Here is a 22,377-nt window from a genome sequence, read left to right as displayed (position 1 = left end):
GAATATGTGAAATGGCTCATCATTTGTGACTAACCTTGACCACAACCTAATTGGTGGTAAAAAAAACCCACTTACGAGTTGGTTTACCAAAGCACTAAACTACTCTTTATTTCTTAGTTGTGTCATTCTCTGTAATATAGCATGCAAGTTACCTAAGTAATAGTTGTTTTCAACAATCAAGATAACTCAAGCGCATAACTTAAGTGGAAGGCCCTTGCTGGTGCCAACTTTAGGTTCATCCCCAGCTTACCCATCAAAAACAGAAAAAAAATCATCAAACTAACTCAAGCTTCAGATTTTAATAGTATACTTCTTATGCATGTTGGGTAGATAATCTCCATTGATTGAGGCATTCTACCAATTTCACTCAAAGTTTCACAAGTTGATGCGCTAATAAAAGAACAAAGAAAAAAGAAGAAGACAAATCCACTCATTTTATGAATCAATAGAAGGCTCTAATACACCAGCCCCAGCTGATAAAAGAGTAAGCACTCTGAGATTGAATCCATTAAAACAACGGTTTTAGAAACGATAGCAGGCAGAGGTAAGCATCAAGGAAATACACTAATGCAATCCTCTTATTAACCAGTCACCACTATTCCCTAAAGACATATTCTAGATGTGCATAACCCAAAGTTTTCTGATAGAAATTATATCGTATTCAATTATTAAGTCATTAGGGAGCACATCAAGGAGGCACTTGTTGAATGGTAATTGATAAGGAAGAAATTTTGGGGTCATGAAGTTGTTGAGCTGATAAGGAATTCGAGAGACCTATTGACATAGCTAACTCCAGGCCCTTTTTCGAAAAACCACACCTCCTGGTGTGGTGAAGCTGAACTTCGACGTGTTTTGTAATGGTCACTAGTGACCAGCTTGTATTGATGACTTTTATGGGAAGGTGATCTTAAGATCTTTCAGGTCTGATCTCGACCCTATGGGATTTAGGAGGATATGTATGCCTTACTTATGGCACAAAGCAATGATACCTAGTTGAATGTGGTTTCTTACCCCCTATTTCATAATATGCCCCAGTGACATTTTGTCCACTTATTTGTCAAACGTGTTATTATTCTGACTATCTATAAGATTTTCATGTGAATGAACAACAGTTGCCAATACTTATAAAATAAAATAGCCACTAATGAAGAAATACAGCTGCTCATTTTTAGCCTCACTTGGAGACTCATACTTGACCCCTTATTTCTCTCTCGCCCCAAGTCCGTCCATTTCCTCTTTCTACCCCATTGGTTTTACCTCTTGCCCCCCTTTGCCTAAAACTGAGTGTATTGGTGTCAGACAGTCTAAAATGCTTCCTCATATCTTTTTGAACAGTGATTTTTGTAACATGCAGATGCCTTGCTCTACCCTTGCCTCGCAAGACCTATGAAAAAATTTGTATGGAAAGAAGCAAATAGTAAGCAGCTTTACCATTTTATTTAATACAATGCAGAAAATTTCGTCTCCATAAAAAAGGATACCAACAAATAAAGTAGAAGACAATGTATTCAACGATAAACTAATCCAGATGAGGGATATGCTTGCAATGGAACTAGGTCGACTCTTTTTCTTTTTAAGGGTAAAATTAGAATGACTTCTATCTATTATTTGCTCGCTGCTGTCTCTTTTTATTAATCTTTCTCATAGAAATATCCCACAATAAATGCTAAAAACTATATAAGAATCAACAAAAGGAACATCAATAAGCATATGGCAGACCATGCATGTAATGTTAGTAAAAGAAAGCAAGTGGATGGACTTCTGATAGCATGTAATGAAATAATAATAATATAGAAACATCCATCTTTAGAATAGTTTAGATTTAACCCTTCTTTCAATCAGTATATCCTTGAACCGTAACTTTCCAAATCAATAAAAATCTCACAAATCTTTGCAATAACCATTATGAGCATCGAGGAACAACTTAATCCTGCATTAGAAATACACATGCAACTCCAACAGGTAGGCCCCTTCCCCACCCCTCCCCCCTCCCCACCCCAAAAAAAACAAAAAAAAAAAAGACGTTGACACCCAAATGTAAGAAGGTAAGAGGAATGTCGCATAGCAAAGCCACTCGTTAGTACAAAATTGCTAAATCTAAAGTAAGCCAATTACAAACATATCAAAGGAGAAAGAAGCAAACAAACCAACTTCAAGGCCAATCCAAATTGGGAAAATGCACATTTGAATTTTAAAATAGACTCTCTCAATCATCTTCCACTTTGCTCTTGACATTCCTGCTTTTATCATCGCCGCTCTCCCTCTTCCTCAGAAACATATCATTCATTATCTTTGGAACTGTAAAACAAAACTGAGAAACATCAACCCCAGCTTCTTTGTACTCCGATTTTGAGTCCAAGAACTTCCCAATCTCTGAAGGGGCCCTAACTTTTTTCCCTGTTGGTGTTGTATAATGAGCATCAATCTTAGAATAACACCTTCTGAGAACCAGTTCCCTTTCAAACCCTTGGGGTGGTTTTGGGAGGTTGGGTTTATCAATAATCCAAATACGGCTCGCATCGTACTCCAAATCAGCGGGATCATCACAAGAAACATTTGGGTTTTTGTTGCAGTACCATGGATCCTCAATAAAGCTTGCCCTTATGGTCTCAAACTCATGCTTGGATCCAACTGACCTCCATTTCATGCACTTGTAGCATTGTACAGCATATGCACCTGGGGTGTAGTTAAACTTTTTGGGTTTTTTCTGGACCATAACCATAAAAATAAATAGTATTCAACAAGGATTGGGTTCAATTATGCAGGAACTCAATCAAAATCGACTGAACAAATGCCTTTTTTTCCTTTATTCTTGGTGGGCTTCATTGGCTTCAAACAAATATCAAAGGTAAAAAGAAAAAAGAGAGAGAAAATACATATTAAAGGTTCAATAGTGAAGGATTAAAGCAAGAGAGTATATATTTTCTTGTTTTGACGATAGCTAAGATGATTATGGTTGAAGATATATTTTCTGATTTTTCATCAACACAGAGAACAACTTAAATGAAATTCCACGTTGGTTCTTGCAATTTTCATTTAATTATGGAAAATAAAGGGAAATTTTCATAAAAATTAGATGGAAAATCATACCTTCATAAGAGAGGATTCTTTCTCCATGGTCATCGCTATGTGCCGGCACCAGAACTGGTCCCTTTTTTATGCATATATTGTTCACGAATACTGTGCTACCTGTTTGTACACTGCATGAATATTTACTGGGACCATATAAGGCACCCCCATTAGATTTCATAAGAACATGCGCACCTTTAAATTTGACTGAAAGATGTAATTTCGGTATCGGAAACCTAATATTTTTTGAAAATCTGTGTTCAATTCTATATAAAATTTAAATTTTCAAAAATGATGTAAATCGAGTGGTAAATACTTAAAAATATTGAAAATAGATATTCTAGGTAACATTTTACAAGATGCACTACTTCAAATCTTAAATTTTTATTTTTATTTTTTTATGTCCATGCAACTGAATATCGAGATGATCAATTGGAACTCTTTTTCACATGATTTTTGAGGTAGACCTTACTTCTACAGTACAAAGTTATAACTTTATATAAATTTTTTTCTTTTTTTTTTTACCTGGTTTTGGTGCATTAGCCTACTCACATATTTTATTGTGTGTCCTGGTATATCAAATGCCCATCTCTTAAAATGGTGCCTCTACTAAAGGCCAAAATAGATGGTGGAAAAATATAAAAATAAAAATATTTTTATTTTAAAATATATAAATTCATTATCTTTGTCATGGTTGAGATTAACGAACCTTAAAATTTTGAATGGACACACAAAAGTAGGCGATTTGGCATACTCACAAAATACTTATTATTTCTTTTAAGTAGGTTTCAACTTTCATTTTATGGAACATAGACACATATGTGCATAGTTCATGTTTGTGGTGACACATTAAAACACGATACTCATATATGATGCTTGATAAGTTCAGACACTCCTTTTTGTATTTTACTTATAATGATATTATCAAAATATTTTATATCATTTAGGATCTCACAACCTCAGGGATTGTTGCATCTGAAAGTACAGTTTTAAAGTTGGTATTGTTTAATATTTGTAACTGTGTCAAACATTACCATGAGTATCTGTGTTGTTGCACCATGATTCTAACCCAGGTCAATATCATATTGGTGGATATAGAAGGCAAATGTCATAAGAAACACAACCATCTTGCCCATTTCTAAATTTTGGAGATGCAGCCTCTTCAAGCCATAATTTTACTTCAATAAAAAAGAGTCATGTATACACCTTCTATGCATGATAATGTCTCAATATTGAATAGGTACAATCTAATTTTTAGAGGGCAAGATCTAAGTATTAGAAAACTCAAAATTTAATTATTACTTTTTAAATCATAATCTACAAAATTTTTAGGTGGTTCCCAAAATTATAGAATGAAAAAATCCTCCCAACAAGGTGTTCAAACTGAGGGAGTAGATGTACACCATGCTATCGTGGGAGCATAATATATACGTAATGTTCATACATGGTGTTTTTCTCGGTGGAAAAAATAAACCCAACAAAGTTATATTAGTAATTGTCAAAAGGTTATGAGGGCATATACTATGCTCCAAATATTTACTTAGGAGAATTTTTTTAGTCTAAAATTTTGAGAAACACATAATAGTTACTAGATTATTTTTAATTTAAATTTTAAATATTATGATACTTAGATCTTCAAAAATTGGATGATCTCTATTCAATCTTGAGGCATATGCTTTTTCGAGAACAAAGAGAGTTTATTTTGAAAAGGTTTTTTGACGAGACTATTATATGGGTTATAAAGATTACATTCCAAAATTTGCTATCTAAAAAAAAGTATCCATAGAATGTGTTTTGTCTTAGGGAGGAAATTGACAGAATTTACCTTAGGGATGATGAAATCTTTAGCAAATATTATAAGGGAAACTCCCATATTTTTCCTACAGTGTATAAGTTATATACTTTCCCATCCCATACAACTATCCAATTTAGATCAAGTGAGCCACATACCGTTTGATCTAGACCTGACGCCTCAAAGTATTTTATTTTTAATTTCTTCTACAAATCATATAAATATGAAATTTGGTATGTATCATCTCAATAGGATGCACCTCAAAAAAATTGAAAATATTTTTGAAAAATTAAAAGATCAAAATACCCCTAAAAGTTTTAGGGGTATTTTGGTCATTTTATTTTATCAAAAATATTTTTAAAATGTTATTTGCAGGTGCGAGTTTAAGAGAGGAATGGACTCCCAAAATTAGGTGTGAAAATGTTTTATGGATATAAAACTAAAAATAAAACAATGTAGAGGAGTGGCATTGTAATTAGGTCTAACTCAGTTGTTCATCCAGATTGGATGGTTGGATAGGGGGAAGTATATAATTTATATACACTGGGGGAAATATATAGTTTACATACACTAGGGGAAGTATAAAAAGATTTCTCACTATTATATGTTTGCTAGTATATTTGCTCCCAAAAATAAAAACTCAATCTAGGAGCATGGTTAGGATCCCAAATTTCAGAATTGCAACCTTCCCAACCTAATCGGGTAGGGGGCTTTCTCCCCCACTGAGTTTCCCAAAAAAAACGATCAACGTCACTGGCATATGTTTGATTGATTTTAGCAATCTTCATACACATAAATTATGTGTTTTGATTTTTGAGACATGTAGAAAGGTTTCTCATATGTGATTTATTTGTCTCTTTGCTTATGTATTGCTACGTAAAAACATAAATGTGAGCCACAACTTGTCACTGAGGTTTAGATGTGTAGTTAATATAAGAAAAAAATCTATTAAATGGCCAAACCACTTTACAAAACTATTGAAATTATTATTTAAGTTTCATTGCATCCAAAGATGTTTTTAAAAATGTTATAAAAATGATTAAATTGTCTTTATTCAGGATTAAGAATCTCGATCAAATAATGATATTTTAGTAATTAACCCTACTCAAGTGGCGTGAGCCAAATGATGTTAATATTCTTGAATGCTCACGATCAGGAAAACGGTGTTGCTAACCTTGAACAACTGTAGTATCATATAATTTTACCCCCTCCATTTAATCAAAATTACCAAATGCCCTGACCTTTAAAAGGCCCCCTATTTTCACATATTTTATAAGGAGATATCTGAATGATATAAAACCTAAAAAGCAACCACGTTGACGTTGAAGAGGATGATTTGACTACCTTGATAATTTTATTAACTATTTTAATTATTTAAATAATCTTTTTCCTACAGTAAAATTTATAAAAGAGGCTTCTAATACATTCCCCTATCTATGAGCTCTTATTGCAAGAACTAAAAATCAGACTTAAGTGGCTGTTTGAGTGTACCTTGCATGTATATTATCGCTAGCATCAAATGCGATTAAGATCGAAATTGTTTTTACTCTAAAGCAGGTAAAACATGTTTAGGGCTTTTGCGTTTCATCACTCTTTAAATAAGCAGGGTTTAGGAAGTGACATAAAACATACATGATACTATAGTTTTTTTTTTTTTTTCTCTTAAGGTAACTCAGTGGAGAAGACAAACCCCTACCTGTTTTTTTTTCAAATACGTTAGGAGTTAGCTTTTTGAAATTATCAAAGAGTGGTGTCAGTAGGATGAAAACGACAACGTAACAACTAGGTATGGGGGTGCTACCTCCACGACCCAACCCCTTCCCAATAGTTTTTGCACTCCCGAGTTACAAAGCATGATTATATGTGTAGTGATACATACAAACAGAACCTTCAAAAAATAAACCAGTGGGCTCTCTCTCCCTCCCTTCCTTTTTTGGACTTAACCCTCCTCTCTACATGAGTGAGCATTTGGCACGTGCCTTCATACAATAAATAAATGGCTAGTGGCAAAAAAAACCCTCACCTCTTGTCTTTAAAATATAAATTGCAAGAAAATTCTTATGAATACAAAGGACAAATGACCTAAAAATAAGAAAGCGAAAGAGCATCTCTTTCTTCTCTCTCCTCAAGCATTTCTCTCTCTAAAAATAGTAAATGTACCTCTTGTGCACTCTTTCTCTCACACTTTCATGCTTATCCATAACCTCACACTTACAAGAGCAATATCTTTTGAAAAATAAAGAAAAAAAAACAAAAAACTCTAAAAATGCTAAAAGAATCCTAGGATTAGTAAAAGTGAAAATTACCAGCAGGCCCAAATTATTATCATATAAATACAAGGATTACCTATTTAGGAAAATAATCAAATTGGCCCATTAATTAACATTAACACAATGTCTATATTCATTGGTGGATTTAAGTGCATTGCATTTAGACATGCAGTGACAGATAGAGGAGTAATAAGAAATCTTAAATTTGGTAAATTATTTTTAGAGTGTGAAATTTTCATAGTAAATATTATATGTTAAATATTTTTTAAAAAAGAGGAAAAGGAGTCACGGATGAAATTTAACGGGATTAAACTTTACGTTTTAAAAATATCATTTCTTAAATACGATTTTATATCTAGACTGGAAAATGATAAGAATATTAGAATTGACATAACTTAAAAATATTACTCAATAGTAATCTTTTAAAGTACATATCTTGATACTTAAAACTATAAAATCTTCTAAAAGTTTTAAATAAATAAAGCTAGTGTCCTTTTATGTAGTCAATATAGTATAATTATCTTTTACAATATTTAAAATTTTATATTTATTCTCATTAATTATAACAAGCATACTAAAAGAAATTGCTTTATAATGACACTCTATTAACTAGTATTATAAGTATACTTATCATAGTTATATTTTTATTTAGGATAATAATAAGGGAAAATTACAAAAGCCCACATGATGCAACTTTCTTTATATTTTTTCCCCATCCAATTTTTTTGATGGCAACTTTTACCCTAAAGGACCCTCAAGTCAAAATCATAGTTTGGAAGATGAAAATACTTTTGTCCGTACATGAAGCCATCACATCATATATTACTGTCGGATTGGAACCCATACCAAAAATTGCCGAAACGCCTTTTCAAAAAGAGTATACCAAGTGTTGGACCGAGGCACCTAGAATTCACTGTACATGCCCCCTTCCCATAAAATTTCAAATTCAATTTATAGGATTTGCTTTGATTAAAAATAGAAAGATCCTAATTCCCCTTGTATTTCTAGGACACCTGCCCTACAGTCTCGAACTGGTCACTTCTTATTCTTGTGTCATTTGTCCATTTATTATCTGCGATCTGGTGTATGTACAAAGTTCATAAAAACGGCTACGATGACAATAAATAGATAATTCTATAACAACTTTGAGTTTGGTTTCCTTTCAGCAGAAGAGGCCGGGGCGTTCGAGTTTTACATTTCGCATAAGAGGCCGGAGCGTTCGAGTTTTACATTTCGGCCGATTCTCGATTGGACATAACCAACATTTTATAATATATGAGGTAATACTGCCCTAAAGATATAAAAATTTATCAAAAAGGCTTTTGTTTCTTAAAAAATAAAAAATAAAAAGGTCAAACAGACGTTTTCCTCACAACGTAAAAATTTATCAGTCTATTGAATTTTATTATTTTTAATATTCAATTTTAAATATATCAAAGTCTTCCATGAATGAGCTGAATTTATTTCCCAGCCAAACCAAAAAAGCCTTCGAAAGATTGTAAATAAAGTCCTCGTCAAAGATTGTATCTAAGGGCATTTTGGTCAAATAAAAAATTATCCAATGGGCTTTATATCAGTTTGCAGGAATCAATTTTTTCTTTGTCATTGACAAAGGTGGTGCCGTTTGTATCTAAACAATCAAATTAGAACCTACCTTCAAATAGTATCAAGAAATGTGGTTTCAACATTAAAAATCTTTATGATAGCCTTAAAATATATTTTCATATTTATTTGTAAAGTTTAAAGTTTCAAAAATAGTGCTGATCCACATATCTATAAAAACTTGAAAATCTTGAAAATTGATGGTCCAAAAATACATTACAAAATACACTATTTTTAAAACTTGAAATCTATTTTTTCTCATGTTCATCATCTTGATGTTGAGATGATCAATTTGAAGACATTTGGGTATCAAAACAATATCTTTTAATGAAATTTTTGAGGTAGGCTCTAATTTGATTGTTTAGAGCCTCGGCTCTATATAAACTTTTCCCTTAACGAAAAATAGTGCTTGCTCTTTTTTAATTCTACAAAATTGGGTAGAAACTGTGATTTTCAGGTCTTAACCATGGTTAGTTTCATTGTACAGAATTGGACCAACCATGGTTAGCAGGGTGGTTGGTTTTTCACCCAACTATAAATACTCAAAGCGTGATCAACGATGGTCATAAAATTGCAGGCGTTTAGCTTCGAGTTTATTTTTTTAAAGAAATTTTTTTTCCTAATTTTTGGATTTCTTTTATTTGTTCGATCCATGAAATATAGCTCAAAGCTGGTAAGTACCAATCCCTGATCATGGACAAAACAATTTTATTGATAAATTTCTATTCATACTTCGTTAAAGTTCTTCCTGTGTTTATTGATTTTGATCGGATTGTTCGAGTTTATACTGAAAATGGATGTTGGATTTTTTTTGCAGTGATAATTTTATGCTGAAATCAGTTTATTTGGACCTTTTTCATGAAGATTTTTGATAATAGTTATTGGTTGTAAGTGAATATGTTTGATTATGAAAAAAGTATTCATGCTTTTGGTTTAATCGTTCACTTCCATTGTTTAATCTCTTTATTTTCTTCTTGCTTTTTTTTTTATGCTCATCACGGATTATTGTGAGTAATTATTGATGATTTTAGTGGATTCATTTGTTTCAAGTTATGTTTGGTTGATCATTAGATTAGAATTGGCTATTGATTTCGTAAATTTCTGATATCCGATTTTGTGCTTAACGTGTGTTCTGATAAACATTATTGGTTCTCTGTTCATCTGTAATGTGTCTTGAATCTTGATGATGAAAAAGCTTGAAGCATTGGTTAAAAAATTATTGGGAATATTCAGTAGATTGTTCTTTTCACTGGAAAATAATATGAACAGATTGGATTGGTTTCTACTCTTTGTTGTAATGCTGATTTCTGAGTTTCTCAGCTCCCTTTGGTATATTTTTATTTATTTTTACCATAATGTAGGTATTGGGTCCAATATTTATGTGGGAACCAGGGTTCACTTGGGTTATTTTTCATTGGCGATGCTATTCTCTCTCTCTTTCCCTGTGCATGCATCTGTTTGCTACTATTATCCTCATTTGTATTGCTTTTTCTGTTGGTTTTATTGCTTTGGTGTCAATGAATACATTCCATCGGTTAATCAGCTGGAAATTGGGTCTGGATTTCATTCATTGTTTTCGTGCTGAGATCTATCAAATTTTTTTTTTTTTGAGGGACTACTTTGTGCTATGTTCTTGATTGTTGAAGAAGTGGCAGTAATCGAGTTGCATTTATTCTCTACAAATTATTTATAGTTAACTCATAATGTATTTGGAATTATGGATCCTTGGGTTCAATTTTGGACACTTGGATTGATTTCTATTCTGACTTTTTGCTAATTCACATCTATCTGGTTTTATTTTTTTATTTTTTTTCCCCTTCCATAGTTTCGGAATAAGCTGATAGCTGATGATTTTATCTGTTATATTGACTCTAAATTGGGAATGCTATGGATTTCCAGTCTTACTGTATGTTGATTTCTCCCTTTGTTTTTTTTTATTTGAAAATTGACTATACTCTACTTATTTGAAACTGACCCCAGAAATTACACTGAGAAGCATGTTGCTCTATATTTTTATCTCTTGCCATTCTTGGCCCACTATTCTTTAAAGCATGGCACCATGATTACACTGATTGTATTGATAACAGAACTCCTGGATCAAGTTATCCTTCTCACATGTGATTAACTTGTGATTGTGGGTTCATCATGTGGTATTTATATCAAAGATAATAATAACCAAGGAACCAGATTTGTTACCCATAGAAGAACATATTGACTTGATTTCTGTTCTCTGCTTGAAATGGATTTCTTGATTGGATTGCTTAGTTTCAGATATTGATTGATTCAATGACCTTGCGTAACCTATTAATAACTGGGAAAACACTCTTGTAATTTGCATTGTAATTGCGATATTCTGTTTTTGATCACTTTCAATTTGTTCATGAAGGGGTGGTGAGGACTGTTGAGGACACCCAGTCCTAAACTTGGAAGTATACAGTAATATTTGGGAAGTCTACCAAACTTGAAAATGGCTGCATTGGTTGCTAGAGGTAGTCAATTTTCTTCATCGATATCAGTTCAGGACAAGGGAAGCAGGAATAAGAGAAAGTTTCGAGCCGATCCCCCTCTCATTTCCTGCACGGACTGCCCTTCTTCACAAGCTGAGTGCCCCAAGTATGAGTTTCTAGTCAACCAAAACCTTAGCAATCCTCTCTTTGAGAAAAATGCTTCCTGTGATTTTTGCAATTTTAACCAGTGCCAACTTGAATCAACAAGCTGCCCCTCCCAAATCTTTGATTCTAGCTCTGCTATCCAGGGTTCCACCATGGACTACGGAGGTCATTTGCAGCCTCCAATCCATGGAGATGAACATGAAGTTGTGGAACTTCAAGATGCCGATTGGAATGATATCACAGAGGGGCATTTAGAGGAACTGGTCTTGGGTAATCTCGACACAATATATCGAAGTGCTATAAAGAAGATTGTAGCGTGCGGGTTCACTGAAGAAGTTGCAACTAGAGCTGTTTTAAGATATGGGCGTTGCTATGGCCCCAAAGACACTGTTTCCAATATCGTTGACAATACGCTCGCTTTCCTGAGAAATGAACAAGAAAATGATCCTAAAGACCCATTTTTTGAGGATTTGCAGCAATTGGAGAAGTACATATTGGCTGAGATGGTTTGTGTTCTCCGAGAGGTGAGGCCATTTTTCAGCACTGGGGATGCGATGTGGTGCTTGCTCATTTGTGACATGAATGTGGATCATGCCTGTGCAATGGATGGAGATGCCTTGGATGGTTTTGGAAATGATGGATTATCAGAGAATCCTTCAGGTTCAACTTCATCACAATCAAAGCCTGAAACAAATGATCTTGAATCAGTAGGACTGAATAATCTAAACCCAAATCAATCAAACCCTGGGGTTGAGGATGCACAAGCATCTCAACCCACTTTGCCAGTTGTTACGGGGATACCGAATTTGCCCTCAGGAAGGATTTCTTTTTCGAGCAATGCTTCATCAAATTCGGGCGGCATGAAAAGCCCACGTGCTATTGAAGCTTTAGATACGGAGAATACAAATTCTTGCTGCAGTCAAGCACCTCGGAAACTAAAAAGTGAGTCTGAAGATTGCAAGAGGTCGCAATCATTTAGAGACGAAGAGAAGGTCTCATCAGAACCAACTCGTTTGGAGACAATCAGAAGGACCCATATAAATAGTTTAAAAGTTCTTAGGCAGAAGTCATCTGCTCTAGTGGAAAGAAGCAATCGAACAAACGGGCCTCGATTGTCGCTTAAAAAGGGAAAAGCTTCTATTTCAAGTGAGGGCAGGACCTTTAGTTCAAGTGATTCCATTTCAGAAAGGAAATCCACTACTTCAAGGGATACTTCTTTTCGACCCAATAATTCCATCACTTTAGAAACAAATTCAACAAAAGTGGAAGGTGCATCCTGTTTTCCTCTTGATAAGACTGATCTTTCTCTTTCTGTATTGTCAAAAAATAGGGAAACGTGTGAGCTTAATTGTCATACAAGTAAAAACAATGACTCAGATTCAAATTATTATTATCCAAATATTGGACCAGACCAAATGTTGAGGAACCCAAATGACAAGAAGGATGAGTTAATCATTAAAATGGTTCAGCGAGTGAGGGAACTTCAAGGCCAACTACAAGAGTGGACAGAGTGGGCTCAGCAGAAGGTGATGCAGGCTGCTCGTAGGCTTAGCAAAGACAAGGCCGAGCTTAAATCTCTCAGGCAAGAGAAAGAAGAAGCAGCTCGCCTAAAGAGAGACAAGCAAACTTTGGAAGAGAACACCATGAAGAAGCTCTCAGAGATGGAGAATGCGTTGTGTAAGGCTGGTGGTCAGGTTGAGAGGGCCAATGCAGCGGTTAGGAGGCTAGAAGTGGAGAATAAAGAGTTGAGGCAGGAAATGGAGTCAGCCAAGTTGAGAGCAGCAGAGTCAGCAGCTAGTTGTCAGGAAGTTTCTAGAAGGGAGCAAAGGACCCTGAAGAAGTTTCAGACATGGGAGAGGCAGAAGGCCTTGTTTCAAGAGGAACTTGCAACTGAGAAGAAAAAACTTTCTCTGTTGCAACAGCAATTGGTTCAAGCTAAGGAGTTTCAGGCACAGCTAGAGGTAAGTGGTGCTCCTTTATGTGTTCAACTTTTCATATTACACTAGAGATTGCATTTTCAGAAACACCAAAAAAACATGAATAAATGAAGCATGCATCCAATGAATTGATCAAAGAGAAAGTAGAATATTTTATCAAATATTGAGCGCAAGGCATGAAATAAATGAAAGTGAAAGATATTTGTAGCAAGTAATTTCACAAATACTAGTCGTGATTGACAAATTATCATTATGTGTATTCCTTTCATATTTTGAATATACCAATCAATAAGCGTAATCAATTGCACAAGGGGTGTGCTAGTCATACTAAAAGTATGATGGCTGGTTATAGTTGTTTTTAAAAAGATTGTAGCTTTTTGGGGATTTGTAGGTAGTGAAAGAAAAAGTTTAACAAAAGATTGTTTTCAGGAGTATGGGATAGCTTGACTTATAAATTATGAGAATGATGTGCGATTCAAACTGGATGAAATAGCTTTATGGTTATTTCAGAGGATGCTTGAGAGATAAATAACTCCGGCTATGAAAATAATGGAATTTACAGAGTACAATCATAACAAAAGTTTGTAAGATACAATATATTAAATATTGTTCTTAAAACATTTTGGTGTAAAACTTTAGAAGAATATGTATATGAAGTAATATTATTCTTGAAACATCGTGGTGTAAATCTTTTGAAGAAATGTCTGTATGAAGATTATCTCAATTTAGGTCAGAACATAGAGCCAGAATTAGAGAAAACAGCAACTTGTTATTTTGGCATTTAGAAATATTGGTCAACTGAAATACAGGGGAGGTGGAAACAAGAAGAGAAGGCCAAAGAAGAGGCTCTCATGAGGGTCAAATGCGAGAGAGAAGAACTAGAGCGGCTCGAGGCAATAGCAAAAACGAAGGAAGATCAGATACGATCGAAAGCAGAGAGCGATTTCCAAAGTTATCGAGATGATATTCAGAGGCTTGAGCGTGAAATTGCTGAATTGAGACTGCAGACTGACTCCTCAAAAATTGCAGCTCTCAGGTGGGGTATAGACCGTAGCTTTTCTTCAAAGTGGACAGAGAGTTGTGGCACTCAAGTCTCCAAAGAGGCCAGTTCACACATTCTTACTGAGATAGCAAATTATAATGTCTCCCCAATTGGTGATATTCAGCAAGAGAGAGAATGTGTTATGTGCTTGACAGAGGAGATGTCAGTTGTGTTCCTTCCTTGTGCACACCAAGTTGTGTGCACAAAGTGCAATGAACTCCATGAGAAACAGGGGATGAAGGACTGCCCCTCTTGTAGGACTCCTATCCTTAGGCGGCTTTGTGTGCGCTCTGCCGACTCCTGATATGGCTCTCTGCTGTTAAACTTGGTTGAGGACAAAAAAATTTTAAATAATGGTTCATTGGTAGATTGAATTTGGAAGTGAATAATGCACCTGAGATATTGTGTTTGGTGCTTGAACTCTCATTCGCCTGGCCAGTTGTTTGTTAATGTGTGTTTCCTGGGTTATCTCCTTAATACTTCACAATTCAATATTCCATACACTCTTCATATTTCTCATTTTTTTTTTTTTTTTTGCATGGTTTCTTTTATTGAAAGATTCGATGTTAGTTGTTGCTTGTGATGTGGAAATTGATCGTGCAGGTGCATGTACACAGACAAAAGACCATAGATGTGTGTATCTACATTTTCATAATTAATATGGGGGGAAAACTGAGTTCCATGCTTTTTATATGCTGCAACTTGTACCCTTTCTGGAATTCATGTGGATTAACTGAAAAGGCTAACAAAACTTAGAATCAAGGTCTCATACTCATCTCTACAAATATTTTTCACCATACTTTGAAGTATATATTATCCAAAAGAGTAGGAGTGGTCCTTTTGTGGATACCGTGGTGACATCTTATTCGGATGATTCTAATTTCCAGATAAGAGCATATCGATCTTTTCAAACAAGCACTTCTAGAGACAACATTATGTAAATTTTCAGGAGATTTTATAGCACTACTGTTATTATCCTTGAACATCTCTTAATTGCTCTTAAGATGGACAATTTCCAGATTAGCTGTGACAAATTTTATTTATTTTTTGATGCTTGCTGTGACAATTTTTAATATGCTCATGTTGAGTGTCTTTTGTACTCATCAAGTCTACTGCCTTAGCTGTGACAGTTTTTAATATGTTCATGTTGAGTGTCTTTTGTGCTCATCAAGTCTACTGCCTCCATGTTTTAGGTCCTGCAAGCCTTCCAATGTTATCTGCCCATTATTGTTTCTTGAGCCTCTTGATTTGATGTTCTTGTCAATGTGATTTAGCACTGACATTGTTCATGTCTCTTGATCTCAAAATTACATTTTCTTCTCAGCAGACAATATTAAGAAGGATTAGTTCAAGTAGTGTGAAAACCAACAACCAGTTGTGTAGATCTTGCCTGTAGAACTGATTAAATTGAATTTTTATGTATGCTCGACATGAAATCTATTCCCTTGATGTGGTTAGGTGTGAGTTCTTTAGGCAATCAGAGGCATGTGTGATTGAGGTGACCCCTTTATATCATCAGATGCTCGAGATTAGATGGAATCTTTAGGAAATGGGAGAGGTTGCCCAATTGGGGACATTATGACAGTTCTAGTATCTTTTTAGCTGGGTTAACTCTATAATGGAAAGCTTAGGTAATGAAGTGGGAGCAAGGAGCTTGAAGGTGCATATTTCTATTTCTTGACCTCATAGTGGTGCAATTAGATTGATGTAAGGGTGCCATCTCTGTGTCCTTAGATGCCTTTTTCTTTGTCGTCAGTGAAATCCTTGATGCATTCAATGAGATGGCGAAGCAGCATCAAGCATGCAGCTGAGCAGGCCAAGAGGAGAAGGAGAATCCCTAATTGAGAGAGAAGGTTCCAGTAAGCCTTCTACCGAGCTAAACCTTCTCCTGAGAAAGGGATTCTGCCTCAAGTATTGCTTCTTTGAGTGCAGGGAAATGAGAGAGAAAATGTCTCCAAGATTGTAGCTGATATGCAGTGATAAGTTGTGCCTTATAATGTACAATATGGTTCCACTTAATGATGCTAACTGTAAACCTTCCATAATCAAGGAATACCAGAAAAAGTGGAAGAAGACTTCAAGACATGTCAGCATTTTAAGGATTAGGTTCAGACTCTAAGGTACTTTGACATTGTCTGATCTCCTTGTCTTCTCAATAATGTTCTTGTGTTAATGCATTTCCTGACTGGCTTGATGTGTTGTGCATTATATTATGCAATTTTTGATTCTTTTGCCTATATGACATTTAACGTACTTAAATATTGAATTAGCACATCGAGTTTGATTCTTCTTGTTCTAATGTGCCATTACCTTGCTTAAATTATTGACTTTATCCTTCAGGGTTTGTGCTGGTCTTAAGAAGGGTGAGGACATTAAACTTTTCCTTAACTAGTCCCAAGCCTTGGGTAAAAGAGGTAGGTTGTGGTAGGCACACAAACGTAAAACTCTGCCAAAACGTTTCCATGAATCGAGTCATTGATTGAGAAGTTTAGGATGAAGTGGGAAGACCTCCACATGGTCTTTATTGATCTAGACAAAACTTATTATGGAGGATCTCGATATTTGATTTGGTGCGTGTTGGAAAAGAGAGTCTCCAGACACTATATTTACTTCGTGAGAGATATGTACAAAGGAGCGCCAACTAGTGTGAATAGCTAGTGGAGAGAGGAGTGAGTTTTCATAGACAGTAGGTCTACAATTTGGGATCAACATTGAGCCCATACTTCTTTGTCTTAGTTATGGACGACTTAATTAGGCACCTACAATATGAGATAGCGTAGTGTATGTTTTTTGCGGATGATATAGTTTTGATCGATAAGATCCGAAACGGTGTCAACACATAGTTAGAACTTTAGAGGGATGCTCTAAAATTTAAAGGTTTTAAAATTAGCTGGACTAAGATATAGTATATGAAATATAAGTTTAATAATAATAGGAGTACAGATGGTGAAGTGGTTAATATTGACAGTCAAGAAATACCATAAAGATTGCATTTTCAATATCTTGGATAGATAATTTAGTGAAGAAGATGCCGCACTTGGAATTAAAGCTAGGTGGAAGAAGTGGAAATGTGCAACTAGAGTTTTATGTGATCGTCACATACCAATGAAATTGAAGGGCAAGTTCTATAAGACAACTATGAGACCAGTTTTGCTTTATGTGGTGGAATGTTGGGTGGTTTAGAAACAACGTACCCATAGAATGAATGTAGTTGAGGTGGATGAGTGGCAAGGCAAGAAGGGATAAAATTCAAAACGAATACATTCGGGAGAATTTAGGTGGCACCAATAGGTGATAAGATGAGAGAAAGTAGACTATATGCAACGCAGATCCAGTACAACACTTGTTAGGAGGTGTGATTTAGTTCACGTGGAAGGCTAAAAAAAGGAAGGGCTAGGCCCACAAAGACATGATTGAAAATATTGAAAAAAAAGAAGAAGACTTATGGCTTGACTGAAGGTATGACTCTTAATAGAGAAGAATGGCAGGATAAGATTCATATTGTCGACCCCAATTAGTTGGCAAAAGGCTCCGATGATAATGATGATCATTCAGGGTTTGTGTGCAATGTGCCTTGCATATATGGAAAAAGTTATAAGATTTCAACCCTATACTATTGAAATACCAATTAATCATCTCGACCTCGAGACGCATCAATATGAAAAAATAATAATTTTAAGTTATAACAATAGTACATCATGTAATAAGTTATCGAGACTGTTTATTTTCAAGATTTTCAAGTGTTTATAAATATGTTTAATCTGTATCATTTTTAGAATTTTAAATCTTATAATTATGAAGGAAAGTAGATTTTCAAACCATCATAGGGTTTTTGACACTATAACATCTCTAGGCAAAATTTAGAGGTGTGCCTTACGTCTTCGAGGGCACATTATCCAAAAGAAAAAGTCTATGTAAGGGTGGGGCCCTAAACAATCAAATTAGGGCTCACTTAAAAATTTCACTAAAATAAGTTGTTTTGATGCTAAAAAATTTCCAAATTGATCATCTCGACTTTAAGATATATAGACACGAGAAAAAATGGATTTCAAGTCTTGGCATTTCAAACCGTCAATTTTTAAGTTTTTCAAGTGTTCCTGTATCTGTATCTGCTCGATCTACTCTATTTTTTAATCTTTAAGTTTTATAAATAGAGATCAAAATAAATTTCAAGCCATCACAAGTATTAAAACAACATCTTTGGACAAATTGGAAGTGCGAGCCTTTGCCTTATAGAAACCACACACCCTTATCTAAAACTATATACAAGGTTGCCACCACACCCTATGTGTGTGTAAAAAAATAAACTTCACATCACCATTGCCATATGTGTGTACCAAAAAGTAAACTTCACATCACCATTGCCGTTGGATGTCAAACTTTGAGCAAAGAATGATCCCTGCAGGGACATCTGTGCTCTGTCAATGAATACATTTCATGTTTCATATATTGTAACTATGAAATTTCTGCTCTATTCAGCTGCATGATATGTTCATTAAAGTTTTGTTCTTTAAATCCTTGTCCTTTTTTTTGGGTAAGTCGAAAGTGGCAAGTCAGTAGGGATTTAGGTTCCTATCTTATGGTGATAATAGAGTCAGAGACCTCACCATAGGCCTCAGCAATACTGCTGCAAAGGCCTTAGGCCGTTCTCAAAAAGTGGTATGTCTTGGGCCCTTACCTTTTGGTGAGAATAGAGTCAGACCTCCTCATAGGGCTCGACAATCCTACTGCCAAAGCCTCAAGGCCATTTTCAAAAGTGTAGAATCCACTGAAGTAGGGTTTTGGCATTAGTGACTGCAAGGACTTAGGCTTTGGCTTAGCGGTAGACTTATCAGTTTGGGTGAGGGAGGCCAAGGGTCCGAATTCGGAGAGTTCGGCCTAAAAAGCAACCAATCTTACCTATCCTTTTTCCGCTTTTTACGAATCGAACTTATGCTTGATTGGTTAAGGTGTTCACGATTGCAACGCTTTTTCCCAAACTTCGATAGATACCTACCGATGCAAAAACAGAATACGACGAAAGAACCCCCTAACAAGAGTTTGCCAACAATGGGGGGAATAACAGTGGGTGCTTGTATTTGGCTCCAGCAGCATTATCTCTTTAGAGTTAAGATTTATTTGAAATATAAATGGTGCCTGCCTATGTGCATAGATTTTTAGATGTAAAATCAGAGGGCTCGCATATGTCCATTATCCACATGAAGGTTGAGCAAAGTTTTTTCGGATTTTGAGTACATGAAAGCCAACAACTTTGGCTATTTTTTTACTTAGGCAACTGATTGAGAAGTTTATAACCAAGAGAAAAGACCTCCACATTTAGAGAAAGCTTATGATAGAGTTCCTCGATATTTGATTTGGCAGGAATTAGAAAAAAAATGGGTCTCTAGACACCACATTGACTTGACGAGAGACATGTACGATGGAACGTTAACTAGTGTACGAACAACTAGTGGAGTGACGAGTGAGTTTTTAGTGACAATAGGTTTACATCAAGGGCTAGCATTAAGCATGTACCTCTTTGTATTATTTATGTATGACTTAACTGGGCACCTAGTGGTTGAGGTACCATGATGCATGTTGTTCGCAGATGACATAATTCTGATTGATTAGATTTGAAATGACGTCAACATAAAGTTAGAACTTTGAAAGGATGCTCTAGAATCCAAAAGTTTTTAATTAGTCGGGACAAAGACAGAGTATATGGAGTGCAACTTTAATAATAATCAGAGCAGTATAAAAAAGATTGCACTTTCGATATCTTGGGTCAATAATCCAAGAAAACGGAGAGATCGATGAAGATGTCGCACACAGAAGTAGAGCTGGGTGGGCGAAGTGGAGATGTACAACTGCGATTTTATGTGATCTTTGCATACCAATGAGGTTGAAAGGCAAGTTCTATAGGACAACGGTGAGATTAGCTTTACTCTCTGGGGCAAAATTTTGGGCGGACAAGAAACAATATACCTATAGAATGAGTGTAGAGGGGATGGGGATGTTGATATGGATGAGTGGCAAGACAAGAAGTGATAGAATTCGAAATGATTCTATTAGAGAGAATTTAGACGTGACACCAATAGACAATAAAATGAGAGAGCAGAATTAGGTGGGCTGACCATATGTAGCACCGACCAAGTACAACATCTGTTAGGAGGTGCGCGTTAGTTCAAGTAGAAGGACTGAAAAGGGCAAGGGGCAGGCCCAAAAAGATTTGGTTGGAAGGAGTTCGAAACGATATGGGGACTTTTGGCATCACTGAGGATATGACATTTAATTGAACAGAATGAAAAACTAGGATTCATATAACCGACCCCAATTAATTGAGAAAAAACTAAAATAAAAATGATGACGATGATGATGACTTTGAACACAATCAATTTACACCCCAAACCGCCTAATTTCATATATAGGGATTACTCGTGATTGTGAGCTTTTTTTTTTATACAATAATAACTTTTGAGCGTGTACTTTCTTTCTCATAATGTATTACACCTTTTGCTCTTATGAGCAAAAATGAGGGGAAGACACTCTCTCCCTCAAAATATGCTTATTTGTACGCATGTGCATGCTGATGAACCTACACAATGTCCACACACGCTCAAGAGGTAATTGATATATTGGACGCATATATGAGAAGCTACAAATGATAAATGATTTTATCTAGGGATACTTGGGAAATTATATAATAAGGCTTTTGATCTTTTGCTTGGAAGGGTTATAATCACGAATAGCCGTTAGATCACAATTATATTTAATCATCACAATTATCCTTAGGCATAAGACATAAAGCAGGTGGCTGTGGAATCATCAAATGTGAAATTAGGTGGCTGTGGAATCATTAGATATGAAACTAGGCAGCTGAGGTATATTAAAAAAAATAGGGATTTAAGGGGTGGAGATTTAGGGGAGACATAAAAAAATATTAAATAAGCTTAATATATATATATATATATATATATATATATATATATATATATATATATATATATTATTTTAAGGGAGGACGCTCTAGCCATGACCCATAGTACCCCATAACATATTTGGTCATGCTAATTACCATCTAAATATGTGACCTAGACTAGAAATTGCCGGGTTTTAAAACACCGGTCCTTAGTACAGAATTTAACAAGAAAGTACTTGTTTGCTTTCTAACTATTTTCTCACTACAAGCCACAAAACCAATAATAATAAAAGGGTGGGTTTCTATGAGGCAGCCTACTCATCCTATGCATAAGCGGGCCCCCACTTAAACTTATCTTAAAAAATGGGATTTTAAATTTTTAGGGATTCGTGATCTAGGTTAAACGAGTAATATAAAATTTTTAAGATATACAACGTGATCTCTTTACAAAAGATTTCTACACCTACTAAATTCATTTAAGACTTTTCACAATAAAAAATAATACCCAAATGGATAGGGACCTGTAGTGTCATTTCGTAATTTTTTGGGGTATTTTGTGCTCACACGCGAATGGTGGAAGGGGGTTGAGATAAGGTGCGCGCCCATGCAACAACCAGTCATGGTTCTGTGCCACGTGTCTGTCCTCCATTGGTTCTCCTTAAAGGTCGGAGAATATTCCAGAACCAACGAGGCTGGCCCACACTAGGGCTCTGCCCTTTCTCCCAAATATTATAAGAAAAGAATTAATTTTACCACGGTCATTAATTTTAAGAAAAGAATTTCGAGCCTTTGAAGTACCTGGTTTTATATTTTTTTCACTGTTCATTTTAATTCTTCAAAGATGAATGCCGTTTCTTGAGTCCCAACTCATGGATTTGTGGTGGAAATGAATTAATTGCAAAAGCTAGGAGCTTTTGGTCGTACAAATATTTGTTATGAATATTATTTGTCTTTCAAATTCCCTTCCATGCTTTTGGGGTGCCACGTGTTATTGGAGGTTTGATTTTTTGAGGGCCCCCTTGTCCGATTAAAACAAATCGTAATCCGATACTGGTCCCGCCTATGCAGCATCCCATAAAAGGTGGGCTAAAAACGGTCCTATCTTTGGCTTATGCACAACCTCCTCAGTCCGACTAATTACCCCAATTGCCATAA

General features: G+C 35.3%; 2 protein-coding genes and 1 long non-coding RNA gene across 5 annotated transcripts; 2 read left to right on the top strand and 1 right to left on the bottom strand.

The window, feature by feature from the left end:
* Positions 1-1,772: 1,772 nt before the first annotated feature.
* On the bottom strand, positions 1,773-3,241 carry LOC18440665 (methyl-CpG-binding domain-containing protein 4). 2 transcript variants are annotated; one of them, XM_006850803.4, is made up of 2 exons: positions 3,091-3,241; positions 1,773-2,707 (listed from the first exon to the last, which is right to left on the bottom strand). In XM_006850803.4, the coding sequence occupies exons 1-2, from the start codon at positions 3,121-3,123 to the stop codon at positions 2,207-2,209; spliced, it is 534 nt and encodes a 177-aa protein (XP_006850866.2). In that variant the 5' UTR covers positions 3,124-3,241; the 3' UTR covers positions 1,773-2,206. The 2 variants fall into 2 exon arrangements, with proteins under 2 accessions (XP_006850866.2, XP_088705698.1); XM_088849572.1 differs by having other exon boundaries at positions 1,773-2,829; positions 3,091-3,152.
* A 5,902-nt stretch (positions 3,242-9,143) lies between these two features.
* On the top strand, positions 9,144-14,821 carry LOC18440666 (putative E3 ubiquitin-protein ligase RF298). Of its 2 annotated transcripts, XM_020671296.2 has the most exons (4): positions 9,191-9,406; positions 9,551-9,620; positions 11,120-13,306; positions 14,092-14,821. In XM_020671296.2, exons 3-4 carry the CDS (start codon positions 11,201-11,203, stop codon positions 14,626-14,628), a joined length of 2,643 nt encoding a protein of 880 aa, XP_020526955.2. In that variant the 5' UTR covers positions 9,191-9,406; positions 9,551-9,620; positions 11,120-11,200; the 3' UTR covers positions 14,629-14,821. The 2 variants fall into 2 exon arrangements, with proteins under 2 accessions (XP_006850867.2, XP_020526955.2); XM_006850804.4 differs by lacking the exon at positions 9,551-9,620 and having other exon boundaries at positions 9,144-9,406.
* Positions 14,822-15,782: 961 nt separating this feature from the next.
* LOC148783955 (uncharacterized) lies at positions 15,783-16,497 on the top strand. Its single transcript, XR_016042608.1, has 2 exons — positions 15,783-15,984; positions 16,081-16,497. It is a non-coding gene; the product is annotated as an uncharacterized LOC148783955 (long non-coding RNA).
* The last annotated feature ends 5,880 nt before the right edge of the window (positions 16,498-22,377 follow it).

This window comes from Amborella trichopoda, chromosome 1 (assembly GCF_054954075.1).
Source record: "Amborella trichopoda isolate Santa Cruz 75 chromosome 1, AtrichopodaSantaCruz75HAP2 v2.0, whole genome shotgun sequence".
In the NCBI taxonomy this organism is placed as follows: Eukaryota; Viridiplantae; Streptophyta; class Magnoliopsida; order Amborellales; family Amborellaceae; genus Amborella; species Amborella trichopoda.
The sequence above is the reverse complement of the archived record's forward strand: the minus strand, read 5'-3'. Positions and strand labels throughout refer to the sequence as shown.